General features: G+C 42.3%; 1 protein-coding gene across 1 annotated transcript in view; it reads left to right on the top strand.

Annotated features, from left to right (window-relative positions):
• Positions 1 to 20,375, top strand: part of LOC309556383 (kinesin-like protein KIF20A) — a gene marked incomplete at its 3' end in the record, with an annotated part of 46,396 nt that overhangs the window by 8,840 nt on the left and 17,181 nt on the right. Inside the window, exons 5-15 of the mRNA XM_082258846.1 lie at positions 2,534 to 2,718; positions 4,593 to 4,668; positions 5,355 to 5,516; positions 6,106 to 6,217; positions 12,843 to 12,914; positions 13,090 to 13,236; positions 15,178 to 15,340; positions 16,274 to 16,432; positions 17,444 to 17,583; positions 17,892 to 18,057; positions 18,600 to 18,675. Coding sequence (XP_082114972.1) covers positions 2,534 to 2,718; positions 4,593 to 4,668; positions 5,355 to 5,516; positions 6,106 to 6,217; positions 12,843 to 12,914; positions 13,090 to 13,236; positions 15,178 to 15,340; positions 16,274 to 16,432; positions 17,444 to 17,583; positions 17,892 to 18,057; positions 18,600 to 18,675 — 1,458 coding nt within the window. The remainder of the gene's footprint in view (positions 1 to 2,533; positions 2,719 to 4,592; positions 4,669 to 5,354; positions 5,517 to 6,105; positions 6,218 to 12,842; positions 12,915 to 13,089; positions 13,237 to 15,177; positions 15,341 to 16,273; positions 16,433 to 17,443; positions 17,584 to 17,891; positions 18,058 to 18,599; positions 18,676 to 20,375) is intronic.

Here is a 20,375-nt window from a genome sequence, read left to right as displayed (position 1 = left end):
AGCGGTCCAAAAAAAAAAAACTGGATTTTTTTCGATAAGGAATCTTTGTGCAAGGTTGCTACATAGCATCAACTGACCTAAAGGATCCCTACCTCCACATCCCCCTTTGAACTCTGAACTTCATGAGACTAGTGTTGAGATCGGAGGATCAGGTATTAAATCTACAATTCAGAGCTCCTACCGTTTTTGCTTTTAATTTTCTCTAGTGTTTTCAAAGGTAATGACAGAAAGCCTAGCACCTCTGCGAAAGAGGGGTTGCATTGATTCCTTGTCTCAACACCACTTCAGTGAAGTTGGGCTTGACTGGATTTTGATTATTTAAAAGTTCAAATTGAATATACCTGCCCAGGAGGTTCCTTTTTTTTTTTTTTTTCTAGGATACTTGATCATCTCTGTAACTTTTTTTTTTTTTTTTTTTTCCAAGGAACAAGAGAATTTGCAGGTATCCATGGCAATGCTTCAATCCAATGGTTCTCCTTACTTCATCTGGCAGTTCAAACGGTTTTAGCATCTTCCTGTTTTAGCATCTTCCTGTCAGACGTGATTTCAGGGGCCTTTGAATTACCTGGAGGAAGCCAAATTATAAGCTTCAGCTTGGTTTCTGTATAACTGCTTAGACATGCTTTTGGAGCTTCTATTTTCCATTTTTGCAGGGTGGTGATTAGAGCCATTTATGTTAAAATGTGGAAGATGTACAACTCCTAGTGTGATTCTTCTGGTTGTCAGATCGATCTGTTATTTTGAAATTTTTTACAAGCGCATATAGACAAAGGTCTGGCAGTCAGCACCCATAGATGTAAATGGCCGCATAAGGAGATTTCCTCTGGAAGAATCCATTTCAACAGAGCCCTTGATGCTATGGCTTTTTTGGTCTCTAGTCTGATCCAGACCGGTTACAAATAAGGTCTTTCTAAATTTGAATCAGTCAGTTGCCCTGCAGGCTCTGTTGTTCTCAACTCCTGTTCTCCTGATCCAATAACAGGCCAGGTTTTCAAGATTAATTAAATGCATCACAGGTGATATAATTTGCTGCTCAGTGATTGCAGTATTCTAGCCTTCATCTCCCCAAGGTAATACTTAAAATCTGGCTGGTTGGAGTTGAGAACCACTGCCCTAAGTAGAAAGTCTGAAGATTGATGTATTTCCTTTGTCTGGTGGCAGAAACTACCAGTATGTTGTGTGTGTTTTTTTTTTTTTTTTTTTTTTTAATTACTTTTGGGCCTCATGCACACTGGGTGTTTCTGTTTTATCTCCTGAATTCCTTTACCACTGGCAAGAAAAAGCAGCTGAAACGTGCCTTAAGCCAAACCTAGCATGTGTGTTTTAAGCATTTGAACAGGTATGGAATCATCTGGCCAGAATAAGTCTCCACTGGTCTCCCCACTGGCTCTGAGAGGCTTCTCATAGGGCATTGGGGGAAACCCAATCGGGGACACATTCAGGCTTGTAACTACCCCAGAAGGCAGATTCTGCTGCAAAGGATTCTGGGAGTGGGTATTCTGAGGGGAGTGCGTGACTGAGCATCTTTGGCGGGAAGCAGAGTCCCAGGAGGTAGAGGACGGCTGTCTCTCCTTTTGTCAGAGGAAGTGGATGTCTCGGGTGCTGCCTGAGAATCCAGAATTGATCTGAGGGGGATCCGGTGTGCCGAGAACCAGCGGAAAGTGAGAGGGGTCTAGTCCCAGGAAAGCCTACACAGGTCGTGAGTACTGAGGATTGCCCCTGGGGGTCTGCCTAGCGTCAGTGAGGACCACTCCCGAGAAGGTTCTAGGATCCAAGTATCAGCTAGCTGTAAAGGGGGTACCTGGTCAGAGGACCCTGAAGTGATAGAGGGGGTACCTAGGTTGGGGACCTTGAAGTGTAAAAGGGGGCGCCTGCAGTTTGGGTCCTGAAGAGTCAGAGCACAGTGTGTAGTGCATCAGTTAAGAGTTGCAGCCATACAGGAACTCGCAACAAGCTACCTCAAGCCAGTGCAAGGCAGGAGAAGTTGAGTATTCTATAGTCCTGGATCTTTTGGACTTAAGTCGGAGTTTCAGCACAGCTTTCAGAGATACAGTGCGTTCAAAGTGCCAGTAAGCGTTGGCTAGCGGCGGCTGGCATCAAGACAGCGCTAACGGGCATTTTTACTGTAAAGTCCCAGAATTATACATAGTCGAGCCAAAGGAGTATCCCACTCATTCCCTTCTCCCATCCCCTAAAAATACAATAAAACAATCAAAGATGTCGGAGTTGTCCATGTCTCAGTTCTCACACCCAGGGTCGCAGCTCACATGGGCTGGAGTGGTAACCGGTAAAAATGGCAGACCCACAACCGGCCCAATGCCTGGAAAACCTGCTACATGGGGAATAAGTGCGTTTTCCAGCCTGTAAATTCCACTTCTTGTATGTCTAAACCCCTATGGGTGCATGGACACATAGGCTAACCTAGAGGTGCTTTTACAGACTGCGAAGAAAGTAAACTCCTGTAAAAGAGGGGTTTTTTTAAGCCCTATGTGCTTGAACCCTTATACAGAAACAAACTTTTTTGCCTCTGCAGGAACGCCAAAAGACGGTGGTATACTTCCTCGTTCACTTGATGTGATTTTTGGTCATATCAGAGGTCGACAGTACCCCAAGATGACTCTAAAGCCCTATCTTGGTAATGATGTCATGAAGCTAGACCCTACACAAGTCAAGCAGGAGGAAGCCACAAAAGCAGCTCTCCTTTCCAGCCTGAAAGAGGTTAGTGGCAAACTAAAACAATAAATGAAATTTGAAAACGAAGTTGTCCACTAGATGGCATTATTAGTCTTAATGTAAGCTCAGAAATTGTGTGCTACAGTAACTGTTCCCTTGTACTAGTGAAAGAAAAGGCCAATGGGGTATAGGGTAAAGGTGGATGTGTGAATGTAAATGTATACAGATGTAACACCGAAATAAGCAGCCAATTTAGTAGTGTAACCACATACTCAGTAAAATGGATAGAGGAAGAATTGGCGCTAAATTTCTCAATGGGAAGAATGATAATATCAATAAAATATCAAATGTAGAATGTTGACGCTGATATCGCAATGAGTGAAGACTCAATGTAATAAATATTCAATGTGTTGGAAATAATGTAAATGCTAAAATGAATAATAAATGTGGAAAATCTCCCAAAGTAAACGAAGAGTAGCAGAGAATCAGATGGTATACATAGTGGACATCATCATCGTATAACATAGAGCAATATTCTTAGTGTTGTGTAAAAATGGCATCAAATGAATAAAAAACTTGATAAATGTGCAAATAACACCAAGTGCTGATAATATACTGACATAAAAATGGATAACAAAATAATGGAATTCATTCATACATAATGCAAAAGGCAGTAAAGTGCTTAGGTGCTATCTTTATAATTTAATAAATACTTTTACATACTACACTGTGAGATCCCTCTAATTATTGTCCCTGAATGAGCAAATGCTGTAGGAGTACCCGATTTTATTACTACCCCCTAAGAGGCGGCTCAGTACCACACTACTGATGGTGCATCCCCAAGGAGAGCGGGACCCCCCCCCCCCCCCCCAACCCCCCCACCGATCCCAGTAAAGCCCCAGCTGTGGAGAAAGACCTGGTGCTCCAATCTGTTGATACTTCTCACTAAAACGCTCATTTGAGTGTTAATGGAGGTGAACGGCCCTTACACTTGGTTAAGGATTAGCTCACTTTGGTAACACTGTTTCCACCAACTACATTGGGGAATCACAAGAGTCCCTTGATTATTGAAGAATCACAAGAGTCAGTTTTTTTTCCTTTTGAAGCACGTTGCTTGCAGCACCTTTTTTGCCCATGGACATTATCTTATCAATTATTATACTTGCCTTTATTCTAGTGTATTCGTTTTTTTACAATTTATCACGCACCTAAGCACTTTACTGCCTTTTGCATTATGTATGCATGAATGCCATTATTTATTCATCTATTTATTTATCATGTCAGTATATTATCAGCACTTTGGTGTTATTTGCACATTTATCATGTGTGGTTTTTTTTTTTTTTTTTTTTTTATTTGATGGTGTTTTACACAATACTAAGAATATTTTATTCATTTTACATTATTTCCAACACATTGAATATTTATTACATTGAGTCTTCACTCATTGAGATATCAGCGTCAACATTCTACATTTGATATTTTTATTGATATCATTCTGCCCATTGAGAAATTTAGCGCCAATTCTTCCTCCTATCCACTGTTCTCTCGTACTACTGTCAGCATAAATATTACAAATGTGATACTTGCCATACGTGTTGTTGTTGTTTTTTTTTTTTTTTTTTTTTTTTTTTTTTTTTTTTTTCTTTTCATCAAAGACTGGAACAGAGCAAAGAGCCCATTACCAACACTTTCTCAGTATGGTGGTGAAAAGTTTCATTTGATCATATATTTGTGAATATTTTTTAACTGTTGGTCAAGCATTGCCCATTCCTCCCTTCCTTTCTTACTGACACCAAGAATGCTTGCTGTAACATTTACTTTGTGTTGTATATAAGGAAGATTATACAGCCCCATATGCTAAAGACGCCAATACTAAATGTGCATTTTTGCATTGCTGTTTTTTAATAACTTATTGTAGGATGGTATGAAGACGGTTTCAAGTTCAGGAAGTCTTTGTAATTTGGCATCTAGTAACGGAACTTCACCTGTAAAAGGTAAATTTAAACCATGGCTGCTGGTTATTACAGCTTCCTATTGGATGGTAATGTGATCTGTTTTTGTATGCATTTAATAGGGTTGCACCGATACTAAGCTGCAAACAGATACTACTCTAATACCTGAAACAGGATACCTTTGCAGTGCAGTTTGAGCCCATACAAAATCGTATGCGATTTGAATAGGAATGCGGTGAGATTCCTGTCTGAATCGCATGGTTTCCCCACCGCTCCTGTGTGAACCCAGGCTGAAGTCACGGACAAACTTGGGTTCTCATGAGCAGTGGGGGAAACTGCATGCAATTCAGACAGGAATTGTGCCGCATTTCTGTTTAAATCGCATGCTATTCTCGGCAGTGTGATTTGAGCCCATTTATTTTGTATGTGCTCATATCGCACCACAAAGGTATCGGTACTCTGTGTCAGTACTTGACTAAACCTTACTCGTACTTGCCGGTAAAACTGTTTTGTTGCAACCCTAGTGTTTTTTGTTCTAAATTTCAAGTTAATTTGCTGTACACCCTTTGACTTCTAAAAAAAAAAAAAAAAATAGTTCTGGTCTTGACAGCTAGCATCTTTTAAAATTTGAGATTTTTGTTTAATGAATGGGCATGCTTACATGTTTTAAAGAATGTGGTCTTCAATGCAGGGTACAATAAAGTTGCTGTTTTTTCATTTCTTTCTAGATGAAGGGGAAAATCTTCATCAGTTCTCTGCATGGGTATCATTCTTTGAAATCTACAATGAGTATGTATATGACTTGCTAGATCAGTTCCCCACATCAAAAAACCAAAAGAGGCCAGCCTTGAAAATATGCGATGACCAAGCTGGAATCTCTTATGTAAAAGGTAATCCTAACTTTTTTTTTTTTCTTTAAAGTTGAATATATGAATGAGAAATGGTCAATTGCAATGTGTATAATGCAATGGGAGCCTATAATTGTTTGGCATATTAAAATGCGTTTAGTCAGATTTTACAGTGTTCATATTTTTGTAAAATTAGAATAGCATATAAAATCGTTAAGTATCAGCTCTTGTGTTTTTTTTTTTTTAATCCTCCCCTTCCACTGTCCCCAAGCCATTTATTGACAGAGCCTCGGGGGAACTCTGCACATTCCCAGTTTGTGGTGTATTGGGTGCATGTGATTGGCACAGGGCCAATCGGCATTGTCCAGACAGGGTCAGGGGTCCTGCATCTTGTAGGAGTAGAATGAAAAACTCCTACAAGCTTTAACCAGGAACTGATAGAAGTTAAGACTTCTCATCTAAACTGCTGATGAGAAAAGGTATTTAGCAGTTAAGTTATTAAAATAATTGCATTTCCATGTTGTGTACTGTGGGAGACCAGATATAGTGAATGCATGGTCCTAGGTTTAGTAACACTTTGATGTGTGTTTTTTATTTATGTTTTTATTTACTTTTTTTTATTATTTTTTAGATCTAAAGTGGCTCAATATCACCAGTACAGAGGAGGCATGTAAGATACTGCAAATTGGGAACAAAAATCGAAGCTTGGCATCTACTAAAATGAACCAGCAGTCTAGTAGAAGGTAAAATTTGTTTAGTTTTCCTTCTCAGTAATTTAACATTTAAATATAGCGTGTATTCCTTCCTATCACCTTAAGGTACTTGTAATAAGTGCTCTAGAAATATAAATAAACCTGCGCTTAGGAATGGACGTATTGTGTTCCCACAATATGTAATATGCCTACAATAAGAGTTGCTGCGTATCTCCAAAACCGACGTGAATAATTGTGAAAATGTATATACAAGTGTGGGCTGCTGCTAACAAAGGTAAATCCCTTGAACAGTCTAGTAATATATGGATGTATAATTTATCAGCGTATAATTGTATGTATAATTGTATTGTATGCATGTATAATTTATCATTATGTAAAAAATAAGTGACCAGTGCTTAAAAGTAATAAATGGTCTCTAAAGTTTAATATGGATGTGCTCCCAAAAAAAAAAAAAAAAGTTTACTTCACCTGGATAAATGTATACAAAATCATCCAAATTTATGTGTTAATACAATACCATGTGAAATCGTGATATTTTCTAATGTGCAAAAGAAGCCATAAAAAAAAAATACATATACATAAAGTGCCAAGTGAGAAAAAGTCCTTCTAGACTGCAATGACTATATGCAGTACTTTTTTACATAAGGGAGCAGCTCTTAAATAATTACTAGACTTGTAATAAGTGGCTTAAAGGTAAAACCTTTGCATTGTGATTGCTGACATGGCTGGCTACCTTCTGGAAATACTGGTTGGTTTAGGACCTCAGTACTTGAGTAACTGACTGGAATTGCGTACGCAGCATCTGAAGTCCAGAAACCCTCTTTGCACTATTGGGGCTTTTTTTTTTTTTTTTTTTTTTTTCATTCTATAATGGTGTACTTTTAAGGGGAAACGGGGGTTGCAGTTTCTGACTGCTCATAAGTATTGGTCATATGGATTCTCTGGGTCTTTACGTTGAGTAAACTCTTACTAGGTTATCAACTTTGAAAGATGTTATGATTTTCCTAATCTACTTGTCTCAAGTGGAGCACTCCTTTAAAAAAAGTAACCGCATCACTTTTTGGGAAAGCTTTACTTTTAAAGCAGTTGTCAACTTGCGAGATGCAGGGGCTCTGAAATGTGTATTGTTTTGTATGGGCATCCATATTTGTGTTGCCCTGGTGCTACACTTGCTGTGGACAATTCAGGAGGCTTTGTGTCTGAGGTGGTAAAGTATTGAGCTTCCCTGCGGGCATATCCTTGCACTTTCTATCAGTTTGGTTTAAAGGGGTTTACTGCAGACCGCTGCATCGGTGGTGGATACCGCGATCAGCGTTCTTAAAGCTACAGTACTCAAAATTGCACTATGGAGTCCCAAACTTGAATTTCCCCCTCAGACCCACTTTGCCTGACTCCTGGACAGTCTGGATTGCAGTCGCTGGCAGCGATTTCAGCTGCCCTGGAAAGCCTGGTGACTAAAGTTGTTGATTTAGTCATAAAAAAGGTTGATGGCCATAAATGGCCACCCTTCTCCATCTGTGGAGGTGTACTCTGATTCAGAGGCTGATGTGGTTGCCCCGGATGCTCCCTTTCCTGAGGGGTCGCTTTCCTCGCAGTCAGATGGTGAAGAGGACCTGTCTTCAGCTGCAGTGCGGGATTGCACTTGGTGGAATCCCCGCTTAGTTCAGTGAGGAATACTTTAAAATTAGCTGAGCCAATGCTGGCAGGTATGCGGGAGACTTTTGGCCCCCAGAAGTCTCCAAAAGCTGACAGGGTTTTCCCTTGTCCCGACAATTTTCATCATTTTGTGAATCACCAATGGCAGTGCGTTAAGCATGTGTTAGTGGTGCCAAAACTCTTAAACGCTGGTTTCCTTTTGCTGAAAAGGCTTCCAACCATTTGACGGTGCAACCTAAAGTGAACCATCCTGTTTCCAGATTAAACCAATCCAAATATACTCTTGTGCCTGTGGAGGATTCCCCAATTTTTACGGATCCAGTGGACAGGCGGGTAAAATCCCTTTCCTGCCATCTTCACGTGCTGGTGGGTTCCATTTTTGAAACCGGTTTTTGTCTGTGCTAGTCTCAGACAGTGACTGGATGGATTAGGGGTTTGCGGGAGTCTTTGGAGCACGAGACTGTTCCTCTGGAACTGTTGGATCAGGTGATCCAGGCTCTGGTGTTCCTGTGTGATCTGCATGCGGCTCCCCTGGTGGCCAGGGTCTCGGCCGTGGGCATTGTTTAAGACTCATGGTCTGGTTGAAGAGCTGGTTGGCTGACCAAGCTTTAAAGCCTTAGCTGACCTCCCCTTTCTGGGAAACCGGTTGTTTGGCGACTCATTGGATGAGTTGATCAAGGGCCTGACTGGTGGGAAGAGTACTCTTCATCAATCCTCCAAGGGTAAGACACCCCGTACTAAGCAGGGTCCCTCCTTTTCTGCTCAAAGTTTTTTTTGTGCCTCTGGGGCGCAAGAAAAAGGTAAGCCGTTCAGAACTTCTGGAGGTGTTAAGAAACCCTGGGGCAAGTCCAAGGTCGGTCAGTCCGGTGCTGCAGACAAGCCCTCTTCAGCATGAAGGGGCGCCCTCAAATGCCTTAGGGGTGAGGGGTTGTCTGTGCTTCTTTCAGGAACCCTTGACTGCCTTCATTCAGGATGAATGTGTTCGCAAACTGGTTTATTATTGGTGCAAGATAGAATTCTGGTCCCGACCAGGGGACAGGTTTTTTTCAGTTAAATCTTCACCGGTCTCTGGAGCGTTTGAAGGATCTGCGGGAGGCTGTGCAAGATCTCCTAGGCTCAAGGGGTGATTGTGCCAGTTCCCCAACAGGAACACTCAAGGTTTCAAACCTGTTCACCAGAAAGGAGGGCAAGGTGCGTGCAATCCTGGACATCAGGGCTCTGAACCGCTTTGTGCAATGCAGAAATTCCGAATGGAGTCAATTTGGTCGGTGGTGGCATCTTTGAATTGGGCATTTTCGGACTTCCATCGATCTCCTAGATGCGTATCTCCATGTCACCATATTTGAGGAACATCAGTGATACCCCTGCTTCGCCGTGGAAGAGGAGCCCTTTCTATTCGTGGCATTACTCTTTGGTCTAGCCTCAGCTCCCAGAGTTTTTACCAAGGTCCTAGCCCCTGTGCTAGCCTTGTTGTGTCGACGAGGTATCTGGATGATCTCTTGTTGCGAGCAGTTTCCCATTCAGATCTCCATCACAATTCGGACCCTTCAGGACTTAGGATGGACAATCAATGTCGCCAAATCTGCCCTGACTGTCTGTGCGGGTCACCTATATGGGGCTAAGCCTCGACTCTGCTCTGGCGAGTGTCTTCTTCCCTTGGACAAAGTTCAGAAGTTGCAAAGGGCGGTCCAATTGCTTATGGAGGGAGATCAGTTCTCCTTGCGGGCTTGCATGAGGGCCCTTGGTCTGATGGTCTCAACCTTTGAAGCAGTCCCGTTTGCTCAGTCTCACACGAAACAGCTGCAGAAAGATTCTGTCACAATGGAACAGAGATACTCTATCATTGGACCAGAAGATTCGGTTGAGCCATCTCAGGAAGTCGGCTCTCTTGGTGGATCCAGTCACTTGTCCTGGGCCATGGCAAGTCCTTCCTGCCGGTGTTTTTGATGGTGGTCACCACGGACGCCAGCCTATTAGGCTGGGGTGGAGTGCTGGGGAAGCTCTGTGCTCAGGGGACTTGGGTGTCAGTCTTCCTTGCCGATCAATATTCTGGAGCTGAGAGCGATCAAGCTCTGCCTGCTTCACTGGATGAGTCGGCTACACGGCTCTCTGGTTCGAGTCCAGTCAGTCAATGCCACGGCCGTGGCTTGCATCAATCAAGGGGGCACCAGGAGTGCCCTGGCGGCCAAAGAGGTGGCCGAGTTTCTGGTATGGGCAGAACACAATGGTTTGACTCTTTCAGCAGTCCACATCCCGAGTGTGGAGAATTGGCAAGCGGATTACCTGAGTCATCAGGTGTTGGATCAGGGGTAGTGGTCCCTGCATCCGGAGGTGTTTCATCTTCTGTGACTGGTGGGGGACCCCAGAAGTGGATCTCTTTGCTTCTCGCCTCAACAGGAAAGTTCAGAGGTTTGTGGTCAGGTCTAGGGATCCTCTGGCCGATGCGACAGACTCTCTTGTGGCTCCTTGGAGTCAGTACCGCCTGATCTATGCCTTCCCTCCGCTCCTTCTCCTGCCAAGGTTTCTTCGCAGGGTGGCAAAGGAAAGCATTCCGGTTCTGGTGGCACCAGACCGGCCTCGTGGTCTTGGTACACAGTTGGTAAAAATGGTCGTGGATCCTCCGTTGGCGTCTCTTTGCGGGAAGATCTATCTCGAGGACCGATCTTCCATCCTGCTTTATGGTCGCCGGCTTTAACGGCTTGACTGATTTGGTGATTCCTACCCTTTAAGGCCAGGAAGTCGTCCTCTAGGAAGATCTATTATCGTACGTGGAAATCGTACATTTCTTGGTGTGAATCGCTGCAGCTGCACCCTCGCTTGTTTTCTATAGCTAGGGTTTTGACCTTTTTACAAAATGTTTAGCAGCGCTTGGCATTTGGGTACATCAAGGGCCAGGTTTCAGCCTTGGCTATTTACTTCCAATGTCTGTTGGCTACTCAGTTTGATTCGCACCTTCATTCAGGGGGTGCATCTACCACCGTGGGATCTTAATCTGGTTTTGTCTGTTCTTCAAAAGCCTCCTTTTGATAAGGGAGATTTCTCTGCTTTTTGTCGCAGAAGGTTGCCTTCCTAGTGGCTATCATTTATGCCCGCAGAGTCTGAGTTGGCGGCGTTGTCCTGTCTGCCTTATATGGTGTTCCACAGGGATAAAGTGGTCCTCTGTTCTAATCCGTCCTTTCTTCCTAAGGTGGTGTCGGATTTTCACCTGAATGAAGACATTGTGTTGCCTTTATGTCCTAAGCCTAAACCTCACAAGGAAGTTGCTTTTGCACTCTGGATGTGGTTCGGGCGCTAAGGGTTTATCTGACGGTTACTGAGTCCTTCAGGAAGTCAGACTTTGTCCTTCCGGATGGTCATCGCAAAGGTTTGGCTGCGTCCACAACGACCATTTCGACATTGATCAGGCAGAAGGTTGTTCAGGCTTATTCGATCAAGGGTCAGGTTCCTCCTTTCCCTGTTGAGGTGCATTCTACTAGAGCGCTGAGTGCCTTTTGGGCTTTTCACCATGAGGCCTCTGTTGTGTATAAGTTTGTAAGGCAGTGACTTGGTCATCTGTGCACACCTTTTACCAAATTTTACAAGGTGGATTTGTTGGCTTCTTCGGATGCCTCCTTTTGGCCGCAAGGTTTTGCAGGCTGCTGTTTCGTAAGAGAATGTTTGTTTGTACTTCTCTTTGGGGTCTTTTATCTGGGTGAGCTCCGTGTTGCCCGGTTGGCTACGTTTTAGCCTTTTGGAGCTGTTACTGTCTGGTTGTGTTTTCCCACCACTTATGCCTATACTGCTTTGGGACGTTCCACCCAGCTCATGGTGATGAGGCTGTATCTGTCGATGGACATAGGAGAAAAAACATTTACGGTAAGATCTTACGAAAATCTTTTTTTTTTTTTTTTTTTTTTTTTTTTTTAGGGTAACTTTATTGTACACAAGCACTGTACATGGCATTTATGCAAACGTAACATAAGTCAATACAGAATAAAAATGGATTGAGCTAACCATGCTCAAGTATCCTAACACCACAAGGTGAAAATTGTCCATTACTTGTGGAACATGAATTGAGGGATCAAATATCAGACATTTCTACAGGTACAAGATTAATATTTAATTGACTTGATGATGTACTCTGCTATAAAAAAATTAAAAGAAACACTTTAAATTAGTGTAGATTACTCAAACGTCAATATATCAGAGTTGTGTTTTTTTTTTTTTTTTTTTTGTATCCTATAGTTCTTCTGATGTAACTAAAATTTGTCAGTTTTTTTTTTTTTTTTCCCACCTCTTCTAGCACTGCTGTCAAGGGCTGATGGCAGAGTAGCCATCAAGTTGGCACATGCAACTGTAGTGCGGTCTTTGAGCACACATGTAAAGGTAGCTACATTTGGGCTCCAGAGAAGACCACCCCCCCCATGCAGTGTAGTAGCCACCCTACAGATGGAAGGGTAGTTTGCAAGAGATTACAATCCATTTCTAGTGGTGGCCATCTTGCCTAAGGGCAGATGAATCTTGTAGCATTTACTTCCTGGAATCCCATCGCCTTTAGGTCGGTCAGGCAGGCAGGAGGGTGTGCTCAGCTCAGAACCTCTTCTCCCCCCGAAGACTCCTGGGATGAATGACATTATATGCCTAGACCATGAAGTAATGTACAATGTTTTAAACAGGTAAATTATTTACTTTCCTCTTATTTACTAATGCGAACAGCATAAGGATAAATAAAATAGTGCTGATCGAGAGAGTAAATTAAAGCACCAAAACAAACCCGTTTTTCTACTAGTAACTACTAGGCAAATTGCAGCATAACCACCATTGTTTTAGTTTGCGCTCCAAATGCTTTCGATTTTTAAAGATTCCCTTTTTTTAATTTGTTTTTATAAAAGATAAACATGGCCATAAAGAAAACAAAATTGCCATTAATTGTGCATCAGCGGTAAAATCGAAAAATTGTTTTAAGTACTCAAATTGCTTCTCTTATCGAAGCATTCATCTTTTGGTTTTTGTTTTCCAGCCACAGTATATTTACAATCCGGCTCCTAAAATTAGGCAATGGTGATGATCCCAGTGTTCTTGGAGCGTCAGAGTAAGTGCAATTTCATACAATTGTGCTTTAGACTTGTGCAGGGTAAACTATGACCAATGATCTTTAGGGCTTTTAAACCAAAAGTTGCACCCTAAAGAATTCAAATGGCCCAGAGAGCAGGCAGGCCCAATTATAACCTATTGTAATGTTTGGTTTTTTTTTGCCCCTTGTGCAGAATGTCACTTTGTGACTTGGCTGGATCTGAGCGCTGCAATAAAACACTAACGGTTGGAGACAGATTGAAAGAAGCAGGAAACATCAATAATTCTCTGCTCATCCTTGGAAAATGTATTGCAGCTCTGAAACACAGTCAGAACCCCAAGTAAGTTCATGCCTCTTAGCAGCATCAAGAAATTTGAAGATGTTTTAACTTTTTTTTGCCATTGAAAGCTTGCCTAAAGTGAATACCACCCTCCACCTTCCTGTCCCACAAAGAATGCATTTGTTACAATTGGAGGTCAGGCTAGTTTCCAAGTTCCTCCTGTCTGGCAACCCAGATAGAGTAGACCACATCTTCTCACTACCTGGTTTCAAGCTTTTCTGCTTGTTGACTTTGTGCTGGGGATCCGCTACAACTAAACAATACCCAACCTGTCGGTTTTTGGCACTGATAACATTTTGGGCTCTGCTGTGCCCAGCTGAGAAACGGCTTATTTTCTAGGTCTAGTCATGTTGAGCGCTGGTGGTTGATGGCTCTGGCTGGCCTCTGGAAGAGGCTTCCAGAAATAGTAGGAAGGTCAGCTACTGGGATGACTATTTTTCAGACCTCAGCCAATCCCTGGAAGGTAAGTTCAGAAGGTATGGCTGGGGAGAAGATAAATGTTTGGGAAAATCGGTTCAGAGCTCTCTCCTGGGGTCTTGCCCCAGGAGGCAGCCTAGGTGTGTAGGTGAGGGGCAGGCCAGTAAAGCTGCAATAACAGTATTTGAAATACAGAGGCAGTTCACAAGTAACCCAGTAGGAAGCCAGCCTTACTGGGGACACTCGCACTTCCAAAGAAAGTTCATAGTGGTGATTAAATACCACCAAAAGAGAGCTCTAATTATAGGAAAAAAATTATATATGTTTTACTTGGGTGCAGTGTCGCACGACTGGTCCAAATGTAATGCGGTGCCATATTGCAAAAATGGCCTGGTCATGAAGGGAGGTAAATCTTCCCGAGGTCAAGGGGTTAAGAAAATTTGCTGGAAGACAATACCTGAACTGGTATGCAAACCTTTCACTGAAGTGTTACCAGGGGAGCTGGTTGGGGACTGCCTCTGGATATTGTGAGTGGGACCTTTCACCTATAGCTCCAGGTGTGCAAGTGCTTTGAGCGTGAGGTGCCAGAGGGTTACTACAAGGTCTGTGACTGACCATAAAGTCTCAGGGTAACTAGCTATCTCTTTATTCAGCATAATATATGGCCCAATACTGCTGAAACAGAATTTTTCATGGATTCTCTCCTCCCAACACCTGCATATGTTGAGTATCCTGCACCCTCATTCCTCCTTTCTGTCTATATTCAAGATCTGAAATGAAACTTCAATAGACACCCCTAGACTGAGCCTGAATTTTGTCAATGTGCTGACAATTGGTAATCGTGGCTGGTAGCTTCTGAACCGTTAAGGGAGACTTGGTTATTTCCAGCAGCCCCTTTGGGCAGTTGGTGCTACAATGGTGTAATTAATGGTCTTTTGTAGCTTTTTATAATGGGCAGTCTGCATGGAAATGGTTTTGCCCATAGGGGTAAACTGTAAACACATAAAGGCATATAATATTCTTGATTATGGTGTGTTTTGAGCAGTTTACAACTGTCCTGTCAGTAAGGCTATGCAAGACCATCACAAGCTATTGGTAATGACTTAAAATGTGGTCGAAGAAATCAATATGGGTCTAGTCAGCTGACTATTTAAAATGAATAATGGTGTAGCATGCATTTTCTTCATGTTGATAAATCTTAAGCTATGCTCTTGATGCTAAAAACATGCATGCATCAAACCACCTATGGGGAAGTTTAAAAGATGTAGAGCAAGGAAGATGCTTTCTTGTATTCCTAAACTAGATAACTTTGGAAGATTGTGGATAGGCATACTGAGGTTGGACTGGCTTATGCTGGCTTTTTTTTTTTTTTTTTTTTTTTTTTTTTTTTTTTTTTTTTTTACTGTAAAAAGCTAAAATATTTGGGACATGCTGACCCTTCTAAAATTCTATACATATTTTGATTATCTGCCCGAAGGCAGCATTCTCTGTAACCTATTTTTTTTTTCTCCTCCACGCCTTTAGAAAAGCAAGCTATGTTCCTTTCAGGGAAAGCAAGCTTACCCGGCTATTCCAGCCCTTCTTTTCTGGCAAGGGGAAGGCTTGTATGATTGTCAACATCAATCAGTGCGCCTCTACATATGACGAAACCCTGCATGTTATGAAGTTTTCTGCTGTTGCTAAACAAGTAAGTATTTTGGTGGAGTGTGTGTGTATATTTATTTGTGGCCCCATTGGGGAGATTTACCCTCCTTTGTCCTGTTCTATGTCCTGTACCTTGTTTGAAAGTGAATTAAAGAAAATTCCAAATTGAGGAGTCCCCAGAAAAGTAATATCAGAGGAAATCTCCAATGGGTACACATTTTGATCTGGGGTACACATTTTGATATGGGGGGTCCCCCCAAGAGTCCCTTTAATTTGCAGGGATTTCTTATTTCCTGTTTTGGCTGTGGGATAGTTGAAGGTAAATCTTTGCAATAGGAAACCGAATGCAGAAAAAACCCTGATAGAGTAAGGAAGGGTTTAACCCCTATCTAAAATGACAAAAAAATGTTTTGTCTATTGTGCCAAGATAAATAGGAATGAGAATCCAATTCTTGACATTTGTAAATCCGACTATGGCAAACCATTTTATTTGGTGGTTTAGAAATTGCTTGACAGTTCAGCAACCTCAGTAGGGTATATTGGCTTTTTTTCTCCTGCAGATCTAACTTCACAGATCTAAATTCAGAGAAAACAGCACTACTTCTCATTGAAGATGCATGCCATAAGCTTGCAACCTGTACATTGTTGCAGTGGCTAAAGCAAGTGAATGTTTCACCTGGCTCGCTCAATATGGTTCTGCTGGGTAAACCAAGCATTACCATTTAGAAAGAATAGTAGGGGGGTCATCTGAGGTCATGGAACTGAAATCTTTAAATTAGGATAGCAAAGTAGTTGAAAGGGGGAAATATGCTTTTCTCCGACCTGCAATACACTCCTCCGATTTTTAAAAGTTGCATTATTGTGGGTGGATCTTTATTGGGTCCTCATCAAGACTGCAGATTCATTTTTTGTTTCTTAGAATTATGCAACTCAAGAACAATGTTGGCCATTATCAACCTTTTCTTTTTAATTAAAGGTTGTTCAGGTAATTCAGCCCAGAAACTTTGATTTCATTGCTCCGAGAATAGTTGGAAAAGATGGCAAAGTCATCACAGACGATGCTGATGTATCTATTGAAGACCTTCTTTCTGAAGATGAGGCTGAAGAGATGGATGTGACTGTTATGAGTCCAGAGGTAAGTGGATGGTCTAACAAGCCATTTTATGTCAGACAACTTGGCATTAACTATACCCCCTGGAAGTCATAGTACAATCTTAAAATTGCTGATATGAATATCCACCATATCTGGGAAGCTTAAAGGTGGCACCTAGAACCCAAGTGGTTAAGGCACCTAATAATCTAGCTTTTCTAAACCAGGTCTTAAAAACCACTGGAGAGTCTGCAGGTGCTTTCAGTCACATCTGTTTCTATTGAGCTTATTATATGTAAAATGCTGTAGATGGGTTATATAAAAGGTCCTTTCGCATGCAGGTTCTTCGTTCACTACAGCAGAGAATCATAGCTGATCTTGAATTGGGAGCAGAATGGAATTTAATGGCTGTCCATTTTCTAATATCACGCCTGTTCATGTTTTGTCTAAATTTTGACAGCATGATGGTTCTATGGTTGATCGAGTTGTTGTGGTGTTTTTTTTTTTTTTTTTTTCTCCGTTTTTTTTCCCAGAACTGGATGGCCCCAGTGGTAGGGAGATGTAAACTGATAAGTCTGTTTGTTTTATTGTTTTACACCCATCTGACCCTAGACCTGCATGGAGTTATCGTTCAGGTCCACCTATAAACTGGCAGGAAGACTTGACCAGAAAGCTGGTCTGAAAGGGGCCTTACAGTTTTGCAGTGTCAGATCAATAAACTAAATTCAGATTACTATCATCTATGGTTATCTAAAGGTGTCTTCTTTCAGTCTGATCCTCTCCAATTTAATTTTAGTTCATACCTGTTATCTTAACGTACTTGACAATTGGTTAGACAAAATGTGAAGTTGGCTATTGAGTGGACCTATAGACAGGGTTCTTGGCATGCTATTTTTAGAGTGGTTGCCTTACACCTTTTTCTCCTGTTGAGATCAAATATGATTGCAATTGATCTAAAAAAAAAATCTGATTTTGGTCTCAATGATAGGATTTAAACTGTTGGTATTTAATTTTGCTAAATATTTTATGTTGTCCTTACCGTTCAATGTCCAATAGGATCTTTTGAGAAAGATTGAAGAGTTGAAGGAAAAGCTAATAACTGAAAGGCAAAACAAACTACTTTTGGAACTGCAGATCAGAAAGGAGATGGGGGAAGCCATGTATCAGCAGATGGTTCATCTTGATGAGACTTGGAGGTATTTGATCCAAATGTGACTTTGGAAAGAGAAAAACTGAAAAGTTGTTAAATTTTAATGTATGGCAATGTAGCTGTAAAGTTAGTAGTGTTTCTGTAATCCTGGAATGAGCGCTTTATACTTGCCCTGATTTATGCCTTATTACGGCTGTGTAACCCTGTAAATGTAGTTTTTTTTTTTTTTTTTTTTTTTTTTCCCATCAAATTTAGCGATGGTCCCATTGGTATGTTTGATAGCGGATAGGTTAAAAAAAAAAATTCCCTTTTGTAACTGGGATTTTGTATTTTGGTACTAATTTTTAATGCTAGTAAAAGGTTTGAAGACTTTAAAGAAACCACTGAGGAGCAACTAGAAAGCAGACTAGAAATATACAAAAAAGCCATAAAGAATCACGCATACCGTCAAGCAATGGAAGACTTGGAGGAGAATTATGTGCCATATGAAGAATTCCAGGCTGAACAGGAGAAAGTGGAGGTCAGTGCATACATTTCCTGCTTTCTTGATATTGAAAAGGGTGGACAGTTGGAGGTTGTGATTGGTTAGCACACGATTGTGAATTTAAGTTAAAACAGCTTTACCATACTCGTACGCATCCCAAGGTAAACTGCCTCTAAATTTTTTTTTTTTTTTTTGTAACACAACCCTTTTGTATCCTATTAAATTTTACACTCTCATGACATTGCAACATCTCTTACAGTTACCAGCAAATGTTCATGTAGGTTGAGTGTTGGGCCTGGGCCTATGCACTTCAAGTGGATTTTGCATTCCCATACAAATCTCGGAGAATGCAAAACCTGCTTGAAAATGTGTTGGTCAACTGCAGGTCCTATGAGTCTGTCAACCTTAATTTTGAGCGATCTCGTAAGATTCTTAAACTGGTGCCATCGACCCTAGCACAGAGCTCTTTGACTGAGGGGGTTATGTGGTTTCTGCAATCCCCAAATGGCATACCAAAACATTCCTAAAGTTGATTTTGCTGCAGATGCTTTACATCTAACATTACATTATCCCTACAGGAGAGGGATCAAAAGATAGAAGAACTTGAGATTGCACTTGGTCTGAAGAAACAGTATGACTATGAAGTCACTACAGGTATATACACTTTCTTTTTTTAAGAAGGCGTTCTAGGATGGAATATATTTACCTAAAACAAATTGTACTTTATTTGTCATCCAGGACAGCCCATGAGACCTAGGGCTTCTCCTACCAGGACAGGAAACACGTGATCCCCACCAGCTAAAATGCGGTCCTCCAGTCCTACCCCTTCAGTATTAGTGTTTCCTTCGGACAGGGGGTAACATGTTTCCTGGAACCCGGTTCTTTCCCAAGTCTCCAAAGGACAGACCAGGAGACCCAAAGAATCTTCTGTTTATAAATTCTCCTGCCCAGGCGATACCTCATACCTTCAGGTTGGTAGGTGGCTGCTTCTCTCCTGTCCCCAGTGCCTGGGGAAGGCCAGGACCACTGGCGACATCCGGGAAAGCAGGAGGGAGCCTCTGTCCAATCCCTCATGGTGCCATCTTTGCTGGCAGTGTGGCTGGCCGTGCAGGAGAAGAGCGCTGGGCATTTCAAAAAGGGATTTCCTGCATAAGCTTCGGTGTGCAGGGTGGACGGGGTGGAGCTTCTGTGTTCCTCCCTGGCCCAAGGAAATGGCATAGGTCACGTCCGGTCGCGGGTGACATCAGCGGGCACCAGAGACGTTGGTTCCAGTCTCCTTAAAGCGCAAATAGGAGATGGCTGGTGTCTTACACCCAGCAGAGGCTATGGATAAGAGCAGGATGGATTCCTTTTGCATTAACTGCCCAGGCAGTGGATGCAGGCTCTGGAACCAGCACCTCTCAGGTATGCCTGGGGACTCTTCCCTCTTGCACATCCTGTGGGGTTTTCTCTCCATCATAGCTGTATGGGGCTTGGTGAAAGGGCACTCTTCCTCTCTCCTGCACTGTGGTGTTGTGACGGGAGTCACTTTGGGCATGGGGGTTGTGGACCCCAAATTCCTTTAGAGAGGTCAGGGGCACCATGCCCAGCCTTATGGGGCTCTCTTATGTTTAAGTCACCCTGCATCTGTTATGGATGCAGGGTGACCAGGAGGGTGGTGAACACTGAAAATATGGTTTGGACTACTACAAATGGGACAGTCATATTCAGGAATAATGTCTTCCTTGCAATATGACGATTTTATTCCCTGTACAGTATGAGATCTCTGACCATGAAGTCCATCTCCTAATATGGTCATTCCAGGAAGTTCAATGAGGAGACGGGCTGGCTAACAATGTTGCTTTTTGTCTGAGGTGGCTGTCCATTCACCTTTTGTCAGGTGTGCTAATGACCTCACCTGTTGTCTGCTAAGGGATGTATTGACACTCAGAGTAATGTGTATTGAGGGCTCGTTGGGGAACCATTGTTCTGTGTCTCACTATTGTGTACATTGATTGCCCCCTGGGGCTTCTGTCTCCTTGCACATGGCAGTCCTTCTGGTCAAGCTATCTGACCAATCACTGCTGACTCATTTTCAAGCCCTCATTTGCATGGCTGGAGAGGACCTTATGGGGAACTGCAGGTACTGTGCAATTGACCAATGGGAAAGCGGTTGTTGGGGGAAGGATGTTCCAAATTCTGTATAAAAGTGTGCTGTGTTCTTCCAATAAAGGGTCTTCCTGTTTGAACTTGCATACAGCCTGCCTGGTGTGTGTTCTAATGGATTCCGGATGGCACATAGCTGTAGTTGGGATCCCGGATCCTTGGTTGACCGAACCTTCAGACGTTGCGATCTGCAAGCTGACTCACTAGAA

The sequence above is a fragment of the Pelophylax lessonae genome, assembly GCF_965119305.1.
Source record: "Pelophylax lessonae genome assembly, chromosome: 5".
In the NCBI taxonomy this organism is placed as follows: Eukaryota; Metazoa; Chordata; class Amphibia; order Anura; family Ranidae; genus Pelophylax; species Pelophylax lessonae.
This window is presented reverse-complemented; position numbering and strand designations above follow the sequence as displayed.